Source organism: Chaetodon trifascialis, chromosome 21 (assembly GCF_039877785.1).
Source record: "Chaetodon trifascialis isolate fChaTrf1 chromosome 21, fChaTrf1.hap1, whole genome shotgun sequence".
Lineage (NCBI taxonomy): Eukaryota > Metazoa > Chordata > Actinopteri > Chaetodontiformes > Chaetodontidae > Chaetodon > Chaetodon trifascialis.
The window spans coordinates 16,812,835-16,834,324 of record NC_092076.1 but is presented as its reverse complement, the minus strand read 5'-3'; the positions used below and the strand labels follow the sequence as shown (position 1 = coordinate 16,834,324).

Below are 21,490 nucleotides of genomic sequence, written 5' to 3'. Positions count from 1 at the left end.
CTCAGACCTCGTAGGAACAGGGACAGAACTCTGAAACTCTTACTTGCACCAGCTCTCAGAGGAGGGAGAAAGCTTCATTTTGTTTGTAGTAATATTTTACGTTTTACTGTTTCTTGTCAGATCTGTCAGGAATGAACAGTGTGTTTGCATTAGCCAAGTAACTCTGGTTAAGTTTAGGTACAGTAGGTCATATATGTGGCTGTAAGATAACTTGACTCATAGTCAGGTCCGCTTGCTAAAAAACATTCCATGATGAGTCTGGAGCAGTCAGGCACTGTGGCCAGAGCTTATACTTCCTGACATTGCCAATTCAAACACTGAGCTGTTGCCATTCGCTGTATTTGATGTAAAAGTGGTTTATAACCCTTAAGATCCATCTCTGTGCTTCACCTACAGGCTGGAGGGTTAGGAATGCTCCGCTGAAGCCACCCACTGCTCCCCCCACCTTAAAGGAATAGTTTGACATTTTGGGAAATACACTTACAGGTTTTCTTGTCAAGAATTAGATGGCAACATCAATAGCACTCTCATATCTTCATTCTAAATATGAAGCTCAGGCCAGCAGCCATTCAGCTTAGCTTAGCAACAGAAACAAAATACTTAGATGTGCACTAACTTCCTGGAGTCTTGTGTCATTTTTAAACTTCAGTTTTGTATGGATTGAAGAAACCAGATATAACGTGTTCATCAATTTGCTTCAGATTTGCTTCAGAGATGCTGGTCAGCAGACTTTGTTACCTTTAGACAGAGACAGGCTAGCTGTGGCTAGGCTAGCATGCTTCCAGGCTTTACACTAAGCTAAGCTAACAGGCTGCTGGCTGTTGCTCATGAGAGGAGTATTAATCTGCTCATCTAACTAAATGTGGAACTGTTTCTCTAAGTTACATTGATTAAACCACAGCTGAATGCGACAACAGGGAGCTGACGGCTGAGCACATACATGAGATTACAGTATTTTCACTAAATTGCTTTGCAGTGGTTGAAAAGTTTGGGAGTTGTTCTCTAAAACAGCACAAAGTCTCAGCACCAGGCCATATAATTTTGATGGCTGTTCATTGTTAAGGTCAATTTGTGGTAAGAGGCAGTAAAAATCCAACTTATATTAAGTATAAATGGAGCATAAGGGTTTCAAACAGTACTCAATTTGAGTCTAATTGTCTATCATATTCATATATTCTCTATCAGTCATCATCAAAATCTGGCAACAGAGGATGTTTCTGTACTTCAGCATTTTTAAATTATATAGCTTCATCCTCAAAGGCTGATTTAAATCTCCTTATTTACAGCTAATTTGACTGGATCACAGAAAAGTCATTCAGAGAAAGCATTAAAATTAGTATTTAAGAAATAAGTTAGATAACATTAGATTAAATACTTAGCTCCGGTGCAATCATAAATCATCTCAAGGTAACACAGTTCAGGTCATTTCTAGGCCCCGTGGATGCCTTTTTGTGCAGCTCTTTGATAAGTTTCCTCTTGTTCTTCTTGTAAAAACACTTCTACTATGTTGCATCTCTCAGTCTACCTCCATGCACAGCTGTTTTCTCCTCGGCTCTTTCTCACCCTTTCGCCCTCTCTCACCCTCCTCCCACACTGAAGCGCTTTGCATTCTGTGCCATCAGGCCAAGCATACAGGGACAGCATCCCCGGGGTCACATTAACTCGAAAGTGAGGACAATGCCACCATCATGTCAGCTCCCATCAGCCTCCATCCCGACCAGTGAGAGGGAGAGCGGGAAAGAGAGGGACAGAGTAAGGGCCAGAGGCTGGAACTCTTTAGAAAAGAAGAGAAAGGGAGGAGAGAGTAGAGAAAAATAGAAAAACAAACGTACATGGCTGCTTGTTTTCCTTCCTTGGGGGAGGTAAAGGGAAGGAGTCACTGTGGATCTGGGTCTCTCACTACTGAACTGTCTGGGTCATAACTCAGAGTGTATGGACGTGTGTGGATGCCTGTGTGTAATTTCCAAACCCCAGGCACCATTGCAGGGGGATTCACTGAGGCATTTCCAGGCCTGGAGTGTTAAGACATTTCTCATCTTATCTCTGAGGCCTGGACAGCAAAGGACACTGTGCAGCGCTGCTGCTGCTGCTGCTGCTGCTGCTGCTATGCATGTGCAACAGCTAATAGTACATCCACTGTACTTGTTGGTCAGAGTTTATGGTGGCAACACCCTCAGGAAATGCACAATGGAGTGAACCGCCAGTGATGATGCCAGTGTCTTCATCAATACTTCCAAAAGGTTCTATTATAATATTTGTGCTAAAAGAACAGGATTTTATGATTATTATTTGGTTAAAGTGTGAAGTTTGTTGTCGCAGCTGAATGAAGAGTCAAGCAAAACAGACCAAATGTCTCTTTGCAGCTAAGCCAGACACATACTGTATAAACAACATGAAAAAAAGGAAGACGCACAGAAGCATGTCTGTCCCTGGCATCACATTGATTCATCATGTTCAAGAGCAACCGATATGCAAAAAAGTTTCTTCTAACAGCAGAAAGTGAGGGATTTCTTTCAGAAGCTGGACCACTATTTCAATATTCACCCTCTTTTCAGCTCCGGTTGTGTCGCTGCTAATTAAATCCAGCTCTTCAGCTGCTAAAAGCTCTGCTTTCTTCACTAGCTGGTCGCTAATTTTGTCTTTCTGCTTTTGGTGCCGAGCAAATAATGTACGGTGCGTTTTTGGATCTTTTTGACTGAAAACAGCAGCCTGCTTCAGGCGAAATTGACACTATGAGAGTGAACCAAAATACTAAAGTTGCTTGCTGGAAAACCAAAACAATGAGCTAAAAGATGCTAAAATGCCCAGCTGAGGGAGAACTGCAAATCTGGCTGTCCACTGATTAAAGTAGTGACACATCACATACGCCATGCGATACATTGTAATGGTAGAATATGGATTATAGCCACTTTAAAAACATCCACTGCAGTTTTAAAATTTCTGTTTCTGATTCTTCCCTGAAGAAATCTTTGGACTCAGTGTCCATAATGGATTTAATGTAGTATATTAAGACACCTAAATCAGATTGACATTATGAAAGTAGAGCTAGATCAAGAGCAAGAACATAAGCTCTTTTCGTAACCTGGGCTGCAACACATGTAGTCAGAAACTAATTTTAACTACACACCTACTAAACCTTTGATGCCTATCTTGCTACTATAAAGTGAATTCTTTTTAAAGTTGTCACAAACTCAATGGACAGAATCACATCCAGTATTTTAAATTGTATATGTGAACAATGCCACTGGGTGGCACCAGATAACTACAAAGAAATATCTAAAAACATGAGCCTTCGTATCAGACTAACATCAGTTTTCCCTCCCACTGCCAAAAGCTTGAATTTTGCATGGTTGCAAGATACGTTTCTATGTCATAGTAATGCAACGTGCAACAAAATTAAAATTTTCAGCTTTGGTTCAACCCAAGTAAAGCAGAGGTGTGAATGCACCCAAACGTTCACCACCCACAGGGATAGGTTAATCACCCAGGGCCCTAACAAAACGCTCCATCATGAAAAGCTCCATATTTGCCCTCATGACCCTCATGCCACACACGGTGAACCACACAGGGTGTGTTCAAAGACAACTCAACAGGTGATGTTTTTATGGGCATCTTGCTGCAGGCTGAGCCCCTTCTTTTCATCCACTACCACACACAGACAAACGTACTGTCAATGTCTTTCTTTCTCAGATTTTAGCTCTTTATATGGATTGTTTTCTAGAACAAGTTCTAGAAAATGGAGTGTTAACAAATCCCATTAAGAGTACTGTGACTGATGCTGTGGTAAAGAACCCAAACACTTGTCTCCCGTTCACCGAACACATCTCTTCTTCTTTCATTTGCTCAGACTTTGACACAAAAGTTCACCGCGTCTGTACGTATCCTCTGTGTCTCATTGTCCCAGTGTAGCAAAGGATGCTGGGCAGGCATCGTTTCCTCTCAATGCTTGATGTTGTGATTTAAAAATGTTGAGATCTGCCGGTTAAGAGGCATAAAATCAGTCTTTATAAGCGACAGAAGTTTGTTGTTGTTGGTGTTAAGAACCTGAACATGCGATTTCTCCGGCTGAAACAACAGTATCCCTCTGTTCATTGTAGGTAGAACCCATTTTTCATCTATTTAAGACAAACGTTTCCTCTGTAAATTATTATTCAATCTTTTTGGGATCAAATTTTTTTAGGTTTTATGTGGTGCAAAGCTCATCAGAAATTCTGTGTTGCTTTATTTATGTAGTGTGTAAAATATGTGTGTAAATATGTTTATTTAATGGCATTTCCTACAACTGTATATAGTTTGTTTGAATAAGGGCTTTATGAACTAAGTCATTTTAATTCTGAGTATTTGTTATAATTGCTGTTGAGGTCAGATTATTTCATGTTAATGATTTTAGTAACATGAAACATGATGCGTACAGAGATCTATACTAGCCGAGTTGTGCAATTTTTCTAATGTGCAATAGAAGAGGATAAAGCAGGCCTGCTGTACTGTATGTCACATTATTGTAATGGGTTTTCACACTGGTGGCAACACACAGTGACACAAATTAACTGTAGTGTAGAACAAAGTGACTATAAAGCAGACAGGCCTTGTAAAGCACTGATAATCTTTCTGTTGTGTGATTGCATAGTGCAGACAAGGTGCAAAAACAAGTAGTGTTGAGTATAAATTTGATTTGCAGTGAAACACTTGTGAGAATGCAGCAGTTTGGTTCAAACTGGTTTGCACATGCAGAGAATGGACTGTGATATTTAATTCTGCGTTAGGATGCCGGACTGTCACTGCTGAACTGCAATAGAAATTGTTTGTTTGAGCTCGGTGAAAAGAGGGAATTCATCTCACTTTGGTACCATGAACCTCTGCAGGTTATCATCCTGGTGTACTTTATAGTAACTATATAACAAAAGAATAAAGAAGAGAAAAGAATGATGATAAATGTAAAAGTAAAAAGTAAATCCAGAGTGTATTGGTGTGATATACAGTATAACAATGTGTATATACTGTATGTATCTGTACTTCTTCTTACAAAACGACTAATTTATACCCAAAATGTTCTAGAAATGTTCTTTGCAGAGGATTGTTTAGTAACTGATACCATTTTTGAAGAAGAAATATTAAAGATTGTAAAAATTCAGGCTTTGGTTTGAATTGTGTTTGTATCAGAGAAATGATTCTTGATTAGGCTAAATGCTGAACACACTGAACCAACAAAACTCCCTGCAACTACAAACTTCAGGACAAATTCTGTGTGGGGTCAAATTACTCTCACCAGTGAAATATCCCAATTAGTCAATGTGACTTTAAAATAGTCAGTTTGTGATCACTTTCACCAATCCTTTATTAATAGAACATAGTGTATGTATATGTATGTATCATTGCTGGGAATAAACCTCAAAACAACTGCTTTAATTAACCGCTACCTATTGAAGCAGCAAGAGACAGAAACATGTTTCAGTCAACACCAGTTCAACGCGTTGAGGCATGAAGCGGTGAGCCTGTAGTGCCACCCTGTGGCTGTTCTTGATAGTGCATGAACCCGAAGCATGTACAGTTGGTGTCCTGAAACCGACCTAATTTAATGACAGGTCTCTCCTAATCCAATAAAAACTCCTGTTCTTATCAACACGGAACATAAACCATCAAGGCATTCCTTTTCATGTATTATTAAAACGTGAGAACCGAGCTGCTCTTCAAAACAAATCAGTTCACAGCACAATGTCAAGAAATAAACGATATTTTAATGTCACACAAGTGCAGGGTGTCAAAATGTGGCATTGAGACACACTTTTAATTAATTTGTTTAAGAGCATTGTTTGTGTACAAAAATGTGTGGAAGTCTCTATTGATTCCTTCACAAGCTTCTTCACTGAAGTGCCAAAAATAAAACATCCTTATACAATCCAATTTAAGAGAGTTGGGAGTGATTTTAGAGGCCATGTGAATGTACATGAAATTCCATTTGAAGCAATTCAATACTTTTTAAGAACCTGCAGATGCCCTTTAAGCACGATCAAGTGGGTGTAATCGCATTAGTTTAACAATACTAACAGTAAGTATATTCAAAATAACAACTCCAAAGAAACTATTGAGGAAAATAACTGACCTGGTAGAATAAAGACACTGATGGCATCAAAAACACATGCTTTTCTTTAAGGAAGGATTGGTGACCCTGAAGTAATGCAGGTACGTGGCTGTTCGTATAAAATTCATTATTCATTCGCTGAGTAAATACAAATTATACAATATTTCATTATTCAAAAACAAAGTCTTGGCAAGTGAAGCAACTGACAGACGTACACAGTTGGTCCTGTATTTTTAAAAAACCCAAACCTGTCCTCTGTGGTCATGAGGTGTTCCTGAGTGACATGGACACCCAAGAAAAACTCCTTAGATTTGGTCCGAGTGTATTTTCTAAAGCACTGAATATAAAGAAAAGCCAGCAGAACTGCTTTACGGAGAGCTTTCAGTTAGCCCTGTCATATTAATGACCGCAGGGAAACGTTAAAAAGAGAAATGGTTGACAGAATGGTTCAACAAGCAGCACATCACTGTGTATTTTCATACAGATCCAGAGAGACTTTTAATGTAACGTGTAGCCTTGGATTCATTATAAAATCCATTAACAAACATGAAAAAGGCAAAAAGAAGCAGAACTTTGGCCAAATATCAGGAGAATTGTGACAAATTGTAATAAAAATCCTGAAGAGTCTCTGAACTCAGAAGCCCAGATATGCATACTAAAAAAAAACATTTATGAGGCCTGTGTGAATGACCACGAGGAGATGAAGTGATGAGGGGAAACGTGGAAGCACGAAACTCCACTCTCTTACCCAAGCTGTCACATGGCATTGAATGACAAAAAGGGTGAAAGAGAAGGCTGATGTTCATAAGGTGATTAATCAGACTTTGATGGTAAGACGAGAGCTGGTTATATCCTCCTGAGAATCGAGGAAAAAAAGGATCTTTCAATTTAATTTTTTTTGTAATTTCCTGCCTCTTTGGAGCTAAAAAAAAAAACAAGTCACAATTTAGAATTTTGTAAAAATATTTTTAGTTTAGATTTTACAGCATGTCTGCTGTAGTGGACTGACAGAACGATTTTACCATAACACAACAAAATCATAACAGGCTGACAAGAAAACAAGAATGTCAGTCCATTTTTTAAATGAAACTGAACATTTGGCCCGTATCTTTTGCTGAGATGCTGAACAAAATTGACATTATTAAACATTCATAACATTACTATTAGTTGTCCTAATGAAAAGTTAAACTGAACTCTGACTCCAATTTATGAGTCCTGACATGTCCATAAACAAGAAAATATATTACCATAGTTAAAAAAAACAATATCTTAACAATATTTGTCTTATCTTTTCTCTTTTCCTGGCATTTGTGTTTTGCTGCAGTCTCCACTTTGTCTCAGCATGAAAATAAAGTTCCCTTCATCCCACCCAAACACACGAGATATCACTGGAAAGGCCAGGATGTGCTCTACTGAGCACACCAGGACTTAGTACGGTAGCTTAAATGAGTCAAAAGATATAGACCAAAACCAAATGTCCACTACAGAGGACACAAATGAACAGGCCGGGTCTCAGGAGGATATATAAGGTTGAAACTGAACAAAGAAGATGGAAGGTCTGATGATGGCCGATTAGCTGGAAAAGTGACTTATAGCAAGGATCAAACACAGGCAGAGATCTTATCCTGGTCTGGCTGGTGATGAGTGTCCTGCTCTTGCCCAAACCCGTAAATGAAAGTATTTTCTTCAATGTGCACAGCCCTGTCTATCGCTGGCCGGTTATGTTGTTCCCTCCAGGATTTATGACAATGGAATCCAGTAAAGGACGGAGAGCCTGGCCAAACGGCCTGAAGAGGAAACACAGCAGACGGTACGGTCACACAAAGAAAGTCTACACAAATGACAGCACATGAACGAACAGATGCATCTCTTTTGTAAGCTGTAACCGCCATGATCAGTGTCCCACGTCCTCATGTATGTTGTGTTAATGTTTCTGCTCTCTACTGTCAGTGTCCCCTCCTCGAGGAGGTATGAGCCAAGCCAATCAAAGGAAAAATCCACCATCACATCTTCTCACACAAGAAACCATCAGTCTGGGATGTTCAGTGGATCTCAGGCTTTATTTGGAGTGAACTGATGTAGTTTACTTTTTTCCTACACCTGCTGTTTTCCATGTTGCCTTACTGAGGACTTAATATATCTTGAAAAGGTTTTCTACACCTCTTCTACAATGGACTTTTCTCTGCACAATCTGGGAACATTGGTGCAAATCAACAAAGAGCTTTTCTCTGATGTTTTAATTGAGTCACCTGACAGCATTTGAATGACTATCACGTCCTGAACAGAATCCAAGGTCACCTAAATTAAGTGACAGGAGCCAAATATGAAGCTGCTTACCTTACAGACCTTACAGGGTTTAACACAAGGTCAAGACAATAAGACAGAGAGGAAAATAAGAGGAACATTGGTGATGCAAGAACAACTTTATGGCACTTGTTAACTTACGTGGAAAGTACTTCAGATGGAAGGTCAGTGATGTACGATGGGATCTTTTTACCCGTGAGGAACTGAGCCACCTCGTTGCTAAAAACGTTGCAGTTGTGCTCAAACAGGTTGTACTTGTCACTTCTGTGCATTAGGAGAATGAAGAAGAGACAGAAAAGGGAAATTGAGATGAAAATTCAGAGAAAAGACAGAGAGGCCAGGCAGGGTGGAGGAGGGCGGTGAGTAGCAGGAAAAGACAAGATAGAGACATTTTGACAGAGATAACAGGATGACGTGAGAACAGTGAGGCTTTAAATGTCATTTGCTTTTCTTTGGTTGCCACCTTTCCTCACCTGCATCTCCTGAAAACTGGAGATAATGTGCATTTAAATAAATAAATATATATATATATATAAAAGAAACATGGGTCAATGTGAAATTTTAGATTAGCCCATAATTGTTACTAAAACCAGGGGCAACTTCTAAGCAATTATATTTTCATGCAGGTTATGTTTTTGAAACATTAGCAGAGCAGCAATGCATTAGCATCACAACTTTTCACTTGCAAATCCTCTTTTCATCACTTGGCCTGTGATGAGGACGTCTCAATGCATTGAAAGTCAAAGCTACGGGTTAGTAAGCATTTTTGGAACATGTTTATTTTGCATCTTTCCTGGCAAACTGACCCTGACCCCCAGGGTGGCCTCACTGGGATTCAAATGTGTGTGGTGCGTCTGAGCCTTTACCCGTATGTGGACTCCGAAAGTGACACCAGGTAATCCATGAAGATCTCTGCAGACACCTCTGTGGAGCCAAGGTCCACAATGGAGTTAGGCTGACCCAAGGGGGTGCCACCCTAGGACGTAACACACATACACAGCTCAGCTTATTCCAAACACGATAAACAGATGTTGACACGTTACATTTTAAGTATTGGCACTTTCCTTTACAGTAATACATATGGCAAAGGGCTGATATCATATGTGCTTTGTGTCTGAGGAAAGGATTACACTGATTCTTACAGGGGGACAACTGTTGATGCCTTCTCCGACAAAGAAGAACTCCTTCCCATGGACCACAATAGCAGTGTGCCTGTAAGATACCAAAACACCTTGTTCTAATAAAACCAAGTCAGTCAAAGTAGTTCACCAGTCAGCTGTATTTCTGTGAAGACTTCTACGAAATGAGCCAGTAATAAGATGCACTCACCATATTCCGTCAAGCTGTTTCCCTGTGATGACAAAAAAATTAATCCAATCAGAATGACTTATTCCAACTTTAACTATGTATCAAGTTGCCACCAAAAAGTCAGAGCTCAGGCCTGGAAACCACTCCTCATCCAACCAACATGTAGCTCGTCAGAAACTTACCCAGCATGACAGGACTCAGCTGGCGGGCCATGCCTCTGGACAGGTCGTAAATGTACAGTTTCACTGGATAAGACTCAGTTTGGTCCATGATGATACAAAGAGATTCGTTCAAAATCACAACTGTAGCTAAACTAGCATAAAGTTAGCTGACTCACATCCACCGAGAGTTGGCCGGCTAGCTAGCTTACCGGCAGTTAGCAAACAAAACTTTAAAAACAACCTCCAAAGTACAACTCTTATCGTGGAATTGTTGCGGTTTTAAATACAGGCTATAGACTATATAAGTGAAAAGTCAAAAATTAAAAAAGTCACAAATATACACCGAGGTAGCCGGGTGTTGACAGGTCTTGCTGTGTCACTGTCTAACTGTAAACAATAACATGACTGTCAGAAATCGTGCTTTCGCATAAAGCGGGGACCCTTCTTCCGGAGTCGAGCCTCCCTGTAAATAAATCCCGCCTCCATTACTAGGATTGGCCTGTATCTTGGATAGGCAGACAAGTGCCCAATAGACGACGAGCTGTTCCGTACGATTCTCAGCGTGCTCGCTCACGTACCTGAACGCGCCAGCCATTGAAACTAGTCTGGGCTTGTAGTCAGAGAGTAGAAGGCAGTGTTACAGTAAGTGAATAAATGCACCTACAGTGACTTAATATCTCTTCGAATTATTGTTGTAATGTGTTTAGACCAGATAGTATGTGTACATCATGAGAAATATGCATTTGCTAACTAAGCGACCCCGAAAAATCAGTGACACGAACAGTGGCTAGACATAGGCTAAGCTAACCTGCTAACGTAAACGTTGCCTTGGTAAAGTTGAAATCTCCGTTTCCTTTAATTAAACATTAATAGTATCTTAATTACACATTATTAATTGATGTGAATAGCTTTGTCCTTTGCACAAGTATGTTACCTGATTAAGTTAAATAGGCACCACGCTTCTTTGCTAAAGTTAGGTTTACAGTTTTAAATGAGCTTTGCAATTTAGACACGATTTAGCTCTGCATAGATAAAGTGCTTTGAGTAGCAGTTATCCTTAATGCAGGTCTGCCCACTGCTTGGTTCTGATATTCTTTCGATCTTGGATTGGGACCGGCCGAGGTTATGACCCTTGTGTTTCCTTACAAAATACAAGGTGTAAGATGGGCTATTGCCCTATAGATGGAGGTGGTTTTACACGGTTTAGATATCAAATGTTGCAACAGAGTTGAAGCTACTTTATGTGTCCAGGTGTTCTGTCCTACTGAACCCCTGAATCATTTCACACAAACAATAGCAGCACAGATGGCAGAGTGGAACGCCTACTACCAGAATGAGGACGAGGAGGACGAGCAAGAGGAAGGAGAGCGATCTGGAGGTGAGACGAAAGCCTCCTCATCACACCTGAAGCACAAACAATGCACAACTGTCAACTGCTATCAGTCACTCTGAATTGGTCATTATTCCTCTCTGCTGTTTTGTTTTTGCTCCACATTATTATAGTTCACATTGCATTTCACCAATCAGGGAACTGTAAATGATCAGTCTGATCTGATTACACTTGCATACCATGCAGTTTGCTGTTATGAACTGCAGTTAATACCATGTCTTTTAACATGAAGGTTTAAATGTGTTACCAGATAGGATTTGATACCAAAAGGTCTGACACGGTATGAACCCTTAAAGTTACACAATAACAAATCAAGCTGTCTGTTTTTATCAGGAGATTACAAGATCACAGGGAGAGACAGTTTGGTTTTCTTGGTTGATGCATCCAAGGAAATGTTCATCAAAGGAGAAGACGGGCAGCCCTCTAACTTTGACATTACCATGCAGGTAAAATGGACAGTTATCTTCAGTCTCTTTTCTGTGCTGTAACAACTGGAAATGTTTGAAAATTGTTGTATGGAGTTATTTCAAAGATCACGTATAGGTTGAGACAGCAACTGAAAACTGACTGAAATTGTACAAGAAAACTGAAAACTAATACTGATTGTTTTTGTGTGTTTGATGTGCCTGACGTCCTGTGAGAATAAGGGTCTGTGTGCTCTCCCTGTAGGTTGTGCGCAGTGTGTACACCAGTAAGATCATTAGTAGTTACAGGGACCTGGTGGCTTTGGTTTTCTACGGCACAGAGCAGAGCAAAAATCCCAGGAACTCATTCAAGCATGTCTATGTTTACCACGACCTTGATGAGCCTGGTAAGATGCTGCAGTTTGCAAATTAACATACAGTCACACTTCATCTATAATGTGGGCACAATGTAAGCGCTGTCAGTACTGCAATGAAAAGCCTTGAGCCTTCCTTCTTCATAATCTGTCTAGCTTTTTCTTTTCCTCAAAATAATGTTTTAAATTGCTGAGACATATCTTTCTTACACCTCTGTTCACTCTGTTGTCCTCATCTGTCCTCTTACATTTGTCTGTCTGCTCCACAGGTGCAAAGAGAGTGCAGGAAGTGGACGCTCTGCGGGGGGAAAAAGGTGCCCAGTTAGCAGCAGAGACCATGGGCAGCGGGGAGACGTCGTTGGGCGATGCCCTGTGGTGCTGCGCCAACCTCTACAGTGACATCAAGTTCCGCCTCTCACACAAGCGCCTCATGATCTTCACCTGCAGGGATGAACCACACGGGGGCGACAGTGCAAAGGACCGACAGGCTCGCACCAAGGCCAGTGACCTCAAAGAAACCGGTATGTCTGAAGCAAAGGGTGCTCCACTTTCATGAAAACCTGCAATATGCTGGCTGGCTGTGGAAATTTTGTAGCTTTTAATACAGTGCGACTACATGTCATGGACTCATCTCTTCTCTCTTAGGTGTCATTGTTGATTTAATGCATCTGATGAAACCAGACGGCTTTGATGTCTCACTCTTCTTTCGTGACATTGTAAGTCCTCCTGAGGATGAGAGCGAGTTGGGCCTGCAGCTGGAGCCGTGTGACAAACTGGAGGACCTCCAGAAGAGAGTGCGTGCCAAGGAGCAGAAGAAGAGAGCCATGGCCAGGTAGAGATAAGTCACACTTAAACACGTCCCGACAGATTAATGCTATTCTCGCTGTCTTGCATTCTGCAGTGTATTTATTGTTTATTTTTCGTCTTCCAGTGTGGTTCACCTTTGTGTCTTTTCAATCACTCAACTCCTCCACTCCTGTTCTTCGCACCATCCTCCCCTCTCTGCCATCTTTAGGTTAAACCTGTGTCTTGGCGAGGGTGTAAATGTAGCCGTGGGAATATATGCAACAGCTGTGACAGCTCGGAAACCGCCTCCCATCAAACTTTACAGGGAAACCAACGAGCCGGTCCGCAGCAAAACCCGAACCTTCCACACCCAGACCGGCAGCCTGCTGCTGCCCAGTGAAATAAAGAAAGCCCAGGTCAGAGCAGACTCAGCAGAAGAGTGTGTCAGCCACGGAAGACGTACTTGAATTGATGATCAACATAAATATCAATAATTATCACTGATTATGTTGGTGATTCCTTTTCTCTCTGTGTGTTTGTGTGTGCTGTAGGTGTATGGTAAGAAGCAGATAGTGATGGAGAGCGATGAGGTGGACGCCATCAAGAGGTTTGAAGATCCTGGACTTTTCCTGATCGGATTCAAACCGATGGAGAGGCTCAAAATTCACCACCATGTCCGACCTGCTGTCTTCCTCTATCCTGAGGAGGACGAGGTGAAAGGTAGTGCCGTTTGTCTGTGTCCGATTGACGTGAACCAAACATTCCCCAGATCTTAGTAGTTGTTGAACAAGCATGCCAGTGGTTTTTCATTTGGAATATAAAATGTTTTCTTCTACTGTTGCAATTTGTTGGACATTGTCATCAAAAGTGTCTCGGAGGACCATGAGTGAACAGTGGCCTCGTGGGACTGAACCTCTCTCTTGTCGGTTTGCTGAGCTCAGACATATCCTGTGTTTTCCACGTCAGGCAGCGCGTGTCTGTTCTCTGCCCTGTTGACCAAGTGCAGTGAGAAGAACGTGTTCGCTCTGTGCCGCTGCGTCTCTCGCCGAAACTACCCGCCTCGATTTGTTGCCCTGGTGCCTCAGAAGGAGGAGGTCGATGAAGGGAAAGTGCAGATTACACCACCAGGTATTACACCGCTGGGCTCAGCTGGACTGATACAAAGAGTCTCACCCTTAAACAAACTTCAGCTGCTTTTGCAGTTTCTATAACTCTAGCTGTGAAAAGAGCTGATCAGTTTGCACTGATAAGGCATGTGTATTGTAGTAGAGGTCATTGGTGTACTGAAGCTTGATGGCAACTGGTCCTCTCTCTTGCCTGTATTAGGTTTCAACGTCATCTACCTGCCATACGCCGATGACTTGCGCGCTCTGGATCCTCCCCAGTGTCCGTCTGCCTCACAAGTGCAGGTGGACAAGATGAAGGAGATTGTCTCCAAGCTGCGCTTCAAATACAGGTGCATGCTCACTGCTTTACAGAGGTCTTAGTTTGGAGGTGGCAAAAAGAAACAAACCGTATCAAATTCTGTAATCCTCTAAGTGTCTTTGGTGTTATTTTGGCAACATTTTGGCATTTTCTCATGGAATTCAGGTCATTCAGTTGGTTTCTCTCTGTAACATGTTTTCTTTCTGCGCAATGTAACACAGGAGTGATGCGTTTGAGAATCCAGTCATCCAGCAGCATTACAGGAACCTGGAGGCCTTGGCCCTGGATATGGTGGCTCCAGAGGACACAGAGGACCTGATCAGTAAGATGCAGACGAGCATCAGTCAAAGATCCTGTGGCTGGTACAGTCACGCCTTGTTTTGTCATCTCACACGTTTTGTGCATGTGTGGTGTGTCTCTCTTTGTCTGTGTCTCAGTGCCAAAAGTGGAGCAGATTAACTACCGTTTGGGTCCTTTGGCTCAGGAGTTTAAGGATCTGGTCTACCCTGCAGACTACAACCCTGAAAGCAAACCAGCTGCCAAACGCAAAACAGGTCAGAGCTGGAGTCATAACAGAAAGGAATACACAGTATGTGCAGGAGTTACTGATCAGTACTGATGGCTTTGAAATACTTCACGGACAGTTGTGGTCGTTTTGTGGGAGGGTACAGTAAATATCTGACCATTTTTTGACTGGTTTCTCCATGAATGAACCCGCAGCTGATGCCGGAGGCACAGCCGAGAAGAAGCCCAAAGTGGAGATGCCAGAAGATGAGCTGAGGGCCCACGTGCAGAACGGCACCCTGGGAAAGCTGACCGTGCCCGTGTTGAAGGAGGCCTGTAAGCAGTTTGGGGTTCGGACCACTGGGACCAAGAAGCAGGAGCTGATAGATGCTCTGGTTGCCCAACTGGGCCCATGAGGTGCTAGATACACACCTCTCTGTGCCTTCGTGAGCTCATTCAGATCAGTGTGTCTGTGGCTACGCTTGACTCCAGATGAAGAAATATCTTCAGCCACAGTTCTGGTGAATGTTGTGGTCAATTTTAATATCAAGCAACAGGTTCCAAATTTATGTGTAGCCTGTGAATGTCGGGACAGACCGGGACGCTGAGTTCAGCATTCAGCAGAAACATTTCCTGTTGTGCTTGAAAAGATTAAACCTGTTGCTTAACCCTTTTTTATTTACAAGCCAGCACAGTTCTGTGCAGATCAGTGATAATGTCCGCAGTGTGTCACTCAGTCCCACATTACACGAACAATGTTTGAATGTAAAAATCAAGTATGCTCAAACTGGTTGAAGTGGGTGACAACATGCTAAAATAATCTGTGTATTGGAATACACTGTGCAGCAAACAGTCCTGAAAATGTGTTAACTACATGACACTTTTTGATAATTATGCATTTGCATCAATAAAACCTTTCACAGCCCTGCAGCCTTTGCTCTAGTTCGTCAGTACACTGTACATCTGAAGCAGCATTTCCGGTTCTTCTTGTAGCGAGAAAGAAGGTGTGTCCTGCCACGGTAAGACCGCGGCATTACCAGCATACCTGGACCTTTTCGCTGCTTTGTTTTGCCACACAGCACAATTAAAGTAAGGGCAGTGTTCCTGTTGGGAGCAGGCCTGCACAGGCAGATGTTTCAGCACAACAGCAGGAAGGAGGGATCACGTGGAACTTTGACCTCATGTGAGTTGCGTCAGGTTTTGGTAGACTGAAAGTGGATGGCATTCCTTGGAGAGGATCATATGACTACACACCAGGTAATGGAGCTTTAGGAGCGTTTCGCCATTGCTAAGGGTTAAAGTAGACTCTTTAATTTCTTAGTATTGCACGTGTCAAGTTTTCCAATGTACTCAGTCTGAGACTCGCTTCATGTTAGCACACAACTGAGTGATTCTGTAGCCTTTCCATGGTCTGAATGTATTATGACATGTGAAAATGATATCCAGGCACCTTTTTTGTTGTAGTAACAAACTGAATCCTGGTCGAAGTCCTCGTTTTAATGTGTTGTTTGTATCATGACAAAAACGTTGCAAAACATCTGTCAGCCCGGCACTGTGTTAAACTTTTAGGGCTTTTATGTTGAAACTCCTTGGCACATATCCTGGCTCTCTTGACACTGAAGGTCTGTCAACCAGAGAGAAATGGAGTGTCAGTGTGAGAAGGACAACTCCGAGGATGCTTTCACAGGTGAGTTTGAAAAGTCATCAAGCATATCTTTAAACACAGTAATGGATGTGGGCAACACTTCACAGACATTATACATTTGTATCCTGACTTAAATATGGACTCAGTGAGGTGTTCATTATTCACTTCATGGTTTTTATCTTATAATGTAACACTGTGTCTTCATGGTTAAAAACCAAACCATTGTTAGATATGTAAAATGTGTCAAATATGAAGAATGTAGTCTGGGATGAAGGTAGCAGCAAAATCATTTTGACTTCCAGGTTAGTTTTTCAAAATTAAATAATCAACTTTTCACTTTTGGCAATTTGAGAAAATTAACAAAATAAAGTGTCATGAAATATTCAGTTTGAAACAAATAGGGCTACGGTCCCGCCATCAAAACAACCCTGGAATGAATAAGATTGTGTTGTCAGCCTTTACATAGCTGTAAAGATTACTTTTACTTTACTTTGAAGGTAAACGTCTATAGGCACTCACACACACAAAGCCCTGCATTGAACAATAAGGTTTCTTTGGAATTTAGTAATTGTGAAGCACAGAGTACCTCATTCTGTACTTCACATTTGGGTGAAAGGTGAACCCCATGATAAGTTGTGTGCAGCACTGCAGTACTAACGTCTCGCTCTCTTCCCTCCACTCTCTGAAGGCTTGTGGCTGAGCAGCAACAGTGTCCAGATGGGAGCTTTTACTGTGGTGGGGTATCTTCTCTACAGATTCTCACAGAGTCAGTCACACACGTTCATATTCATTTGGAAAACCATACAATTCCCCTCACATACTGTCATATTTTTTTGGTGATTGATTGATCTGTCCTCAGAGATAAGTCTGCAAACTGTAGAGCATGTAAATTAAACTTGCTTGAATTTACTTGAACACTTGAACATCCATGTTGGTATTATCAGGGGTTTAGCAAGGAATTATGGGTCCTACATACAGAGGGTGACCTTAACCTCCATCGAATTTTAGTGCTAAATATCAACATGTGGTAAACCATCTTACAACCGCAGACCTGTGCACATTCATTAACTGATCAGGAGCAGACATCCCTAAAGGATAAAGCAGATGATATCTTTCTGATGGACAACAAATCCTACGAAAAGACCAGAACCAACAAATTAACTCTGCTAACAAATGTTTCATCTGTCTATAGACCTCCATTGTTGTCTGTAGCTTACACAGTTGATCCCATATACTGCATTCAGCTGCTGCTATAGTGCACCAAATGTGTATCCATCCGCTGCAGAAAATAGTTCTCAGGAAATGCTCAAATAAGTCCTGCTTCAGTAACATCCTCTAAAAACTGCAATGCACAGCTGTTTTTGGGAATTACTGTGCCCTAAAAATTCCAATTCTATCCAGTTTTTGTGACCTGATTTATCTGTTATCCTGTAAACCCTCCACATCTTTAATGTTAGAGAAGCAAGTTAGGTAATTTAGCAGACAAAGGTTCTGTGTGATGGGAATTCCAACCTTTACATGCCTGCTGTATGCAATGAAATACTTCATATGGAGATCATTTGAAAATGTAAACTTGGTTTGAGTAGTTGAATCAAAATTTGCTGTTGGTTTATTCAGTTATTGTACAGTCAGATAGTTTGCAGCATCTGAACCTGAACGTCTCTCACCAGCAGATTCATTTTAAGATGCTTCCATCAAGCCGTAATATGGGCCCTATTATATTTTTAGATTTACCATAACTCCCATTAAAAAACAACACAAGCAATGTTCAAATGGTGCATTTCTATATTAACCACATTATCATCTTTCATGGCTCTTACTATAAGTGACTGCAGTCTGTTTTCCTTGCAGCACTCCCAGCTCTGATTCGATGGCCGATTCGTCTGTTCTGCTCTCTCACTGGTGAGTTTAGTCAGGGTGATATTTCGGAGGTCAGAGGTCACTTTGTGCTCCCCTTCACAGCCTGATTTTCGCTGACAGCACACAAAGATATGCATGATAGATGACATAACAATGATCTAATCACGTTCATGTTGTTGTTTCGGCCTCAGGTCTGTCAACTCTTTGGAGCTGGGTGAGCCGCCTAGTGGGAACCCTTCGCGGTACAGAATATACATCCCTCATTTCTGACCCCAGAAATGAAATAAAAATATGGCAAATGTCACCTGTGAATGGAAAAAGTCAGATGTTGACATTTCTGTCCGTATGTCTTGGGTCTTAGGAATCCAGAGCCTGTTTAAATGGCTGTCTCGAATTTGGCAGTTTTTCGTGGGTGAGTGCTGCCTGCATTTGTGTTGGATGCTGTTTACTCTTCACTGTGTGCTTCAAATTGCCTTTTTAAGTCAAGGTAAACAGGTCAGGAGAAGTTTACAGTTTGAGTGGGTAAGTTGGAGTCGTCAGAGGAAGTGAGAAACTTGCAAGACAGATGACAGCAATTTTGTGTCTCAAGGGGCTGGAGCTATTTCAGTGATAGAGCTACATAATAATTATAGTCCTATAATTAACAGTTAAACCAACCGACTTACAATCTGCTCCTCCATCAGGATTTTCTTCCAAGTTCAAGTGGCTGGCTGCTGTCATCAAAGCAATCACAGGTCAGTTCATCTTAATCTTAGTTTGATTCATTTTATGGGGGTTTTCTGCTTTTTCTTGTTTGTCCTGTCAGATGGGAGATGGGAGTGGACAGATGATCCACTCATGCTCAGTTCAATTTGGGCTGATACCTGATTCCGTGAGGTGTTTTATTATTTATTTAATAGAAACTTTCTCTGCAGGGTCATCCGGAGATGGAGCACTGGATTCAAAGATCAATCCAACCAGCAGCAGCCCCAACAAACCAGCCCTGAGGCTGATTCTCCTAGGGCCTGCTGGTGGAGGGCGGACCTCCCTGGCAGAGACTTTGTTGGGCAACATTGAGCCAAAGACACTCATCGGCCCCCAAATGGAGAGCACCAAGAGAAGGACGGTAATGGATGGCACAGAGGTGACAGTGATCGACACCCCAGATCTTTTGGGGCCTTCACTGGGGAACAATAAGAGAGCCAGGGAAGCTCTGAGGAGCCTTCAGCTCACCGGTCCTGGACCACACGCCTTCCTGTTGGTGATCCGAGCTCCGGGCTCCAGCAAAGGGATCAACCAGGATGTGGCTCAGGCGATCCGAGCCACCCTTGAGCTGTATGGAGACCAGGCCGTGGGGCACATCATCCCAGTGCTCACCCATGCAGACCACCTGGGTCGAAGACATACTGTGGATCAGCTGCTGGATGTGGACGCTGGGGGACTGAAAAAGGCTCTGTCTCTATGTGGTCAGAGGCCTGAGCTGGTGCACAACAGTTCAGACTGCCCCACAGAGGAGCAGGCAGCGACACGCAGGCAGCTGGTGGGCCGTGTGATGGAGATGAAGAAACTGAGGGGGCATTTCGTCCACGAGCTGCAGAGGAGGGAGGACTGCATCAGGGAGGAGCTACTGGCTGACATGGCCTCTGCGCTGGCAGGAAAACTGGGACACATGTAAATAAGAGAGGGAGAAGGAGAGCTGGTGTTGCTGGCCTGTGTGAAAGAGTTGTTGGGGCAGTGAAAAAATAAGGAGGCAGGATTCAGTCAAGTGTTAAACATACAATTTGGACTTTAAGTGCAAGGGTGATTCTTTGCCTGAGGTATTTTTGTCACTCTGCTGGTTTACCACTGTCCAAATGAATTTACCACCACTGGCCGCCTTTTGGTTTTCAACATGCCACAGATGCTTTTGGTCAGATATCTTGCTCACACACACACACACACACACACACACACACACACACACACACACACACACACACACACACACACACACACACACACACACACACACACACTTAATGTTCCCATTCTGATGTGTTGTAATTCTTAAATGTCTGTTTATTCCTTTGTCTAGGCCTGTGTTTTCTTACTCTGCTCCAGCGCTTAGCCCTGCCCTGTCTTTCATAATTTAGAAGAGGTATCAAACTTTAAAGATGATCGGAGAAAATAAACTGAGGTCATAGTGGAGTTCAGCAGTACTGTTCAGTGTTCTCTGTGTTTTCTCCAGAAGCCTCCCAGACAGCATTAAGACCAACAAATTACTTAAATATGAAAAGGCTTGCAGGTTTCATAGACTAGCTCTGAACATAATAGTCTTCATCATATTGGCAACATTTGGCAGTGACAAGGTGATATATGGTATAATAATGCAAATCATTAAAACAATATATCAGTCTAGCTATAATTGTGAAATTAATATAATCTCTATTTTGCAAGCATATGGTGTCAGTGTATTGCTGTGTAAACCCTCTTTAATGAACTAACTCTCCATTTTCAGACTTGAGGTTGGCCACATTTTTAAGTATGACAAATCTTAATGAGTTAATGAAACACAAATTACACTCATGAAGCAGAGAGGCCATGTGGTTCAAGGGAACATTCAACCAGACAGTGCAGACTTTCAGCCACGTCTTCAATCAGGTTCCTCAAGGGCACGATGATGCTCTATTTATAGCACCACAGTTACAAAGTACTTTACAATAAAAACAAAACACATGTAAAACACAAAGAGTTTAAAACAAACTAAAATGTCATAAAAAAAATGTAATCACTGACAATACATTTTTAAAGGCACAGTTTGCAGCCCTGATCTCCTCAGGCAGGTCATTGCAAAGTGTAGGAGCTAAGGCTCTATCACCTTTATACATTAACCTGGACGTTGGCACAACCAGGAATTACTGGGAAGGAATAGGGCAAAAACAGATCTAGTGAAAAAGAGAGGTGAGGCCTCTCAAGGCTTTGTACGTGATCAATAATATCTTGGAATCAATTCTAAAAGCAACAGGTGGTCAGTGTAAGGAGGACAGGTTTAGTGTAATGTGATCATGTTTCCAGGCCTGAGTCAAAACCCTAGCAGTTTTGGATGAGCTGTAAGCAGGAGAGTTATTTCACCAATGCCAGAGAATCAAAGTGATCCAAACAGCTGATTTTAAAGGCATGAGCAACATCGTGAAAGCAGGATTGAACCATTGATTTAACATGTTTGCCTAGGCTGACAGGGATTTCTGCAATGCTGCATTATTGATTGATATTTGATCATCTCTGAGGGCAA

The 21,490-nt window shown here is 42.0% G+C and overlaps 3 protein-coding genes across 3 annotated transcripts; 2 read left to right on the top strand and 1 right to left on the bottom strand.

Annotated features, from left to right (window-relative positions):
- Window positions 1–5,716: 5,716 nt before the first annotated feature.
- desi1b (desumoylating isopeptidase 1b) lies at window positions 5,717–10,286 on the bottom strand. The gene is made up of 6 exons (XM_070990622.1): window positions 9,874–10,286; window positions 9,713–9,734; window positions 9,526–9,595; window positions 9,250–9,359; window positions 8,525–8,647; window positions 5,717–7,866 (listed from the first exon to the last, which is right to left on the bottom strand). The coding sequence occupies exons 1-6, from the start codon at window positions 9,959–9,961 to the stop codon at window positions 7,785–7,787; spliced, it is 495 nt and encodes a 164-aa protein (XP_070846723.1). The 5' UTR covers window positions 9,962–10,286; the 3' UTR covers window positions 5,717–7,784.
- A 146-nt stretch (window positions 10,287–10,432) lies between these two features.
- On the top strand, window positions 10,433–15,664 carry xrcc6 (X-ray repair complementing defective repair in Chinese hamster cells 6). The gene is made up of 13 exons (XM_070991255.1): window positions 10,433–10,494; window positions 11,150–11,230; window positions 11,576–11,688; window positions 11,912–12,053; window positions 12,290–12,541; window positions 12,666–12,852; window positions 13,036–13,222; window positions 13,358–13,526; window positions 13,773–13,934; window positions 14,133–14,262; window positions 14,453–14,553; window positions 14,669–14,785; window positions 14,952–15,664. The coding sequence occupies exons 2-13, from the start codon at window positions 11,158–11,160 to the stop codon at window positions 15,149–15,151; spliced, it is 1,833 nt and encodes a 610-aa protein (XP_070847356.1). The 5' UTR covers window positions 10,433–10,494; window positions 11,150–11,157; the 3' UTR covers window positions 15,152–15,664.
- A 667-nt stretch (window positions 15,665–16,331) lies between these two features.
- On the top strand, window positions 16,332–20,142 carry LOC139349882 (GTPase IMAP family member 1-like). The gene is made up of 7 exons (XM_070990921.1): window positions 16,332–16,422; window positions 17,069–17,146; window positions 18,232–18,282; window positions 18,432–18,482; window positions 18,602–18,652; window positions 18,924–18,974; window positions 19,155–20,142. The coding sequence occupies exons 1-7, from the start codon at window positions 16,377–16,379 to the stop codon at window positions 19,892–19,894; spliced, it is 1,068 nt and encodes a 355-aa protein (XP_070847022.1). The 5' UTR covers window positions 16,332–16,376; the 3' UTR covers window positions 19,895–20,142.
- Window positions 20,143–21,490: the final 1,348 nt, after the last annotated feature.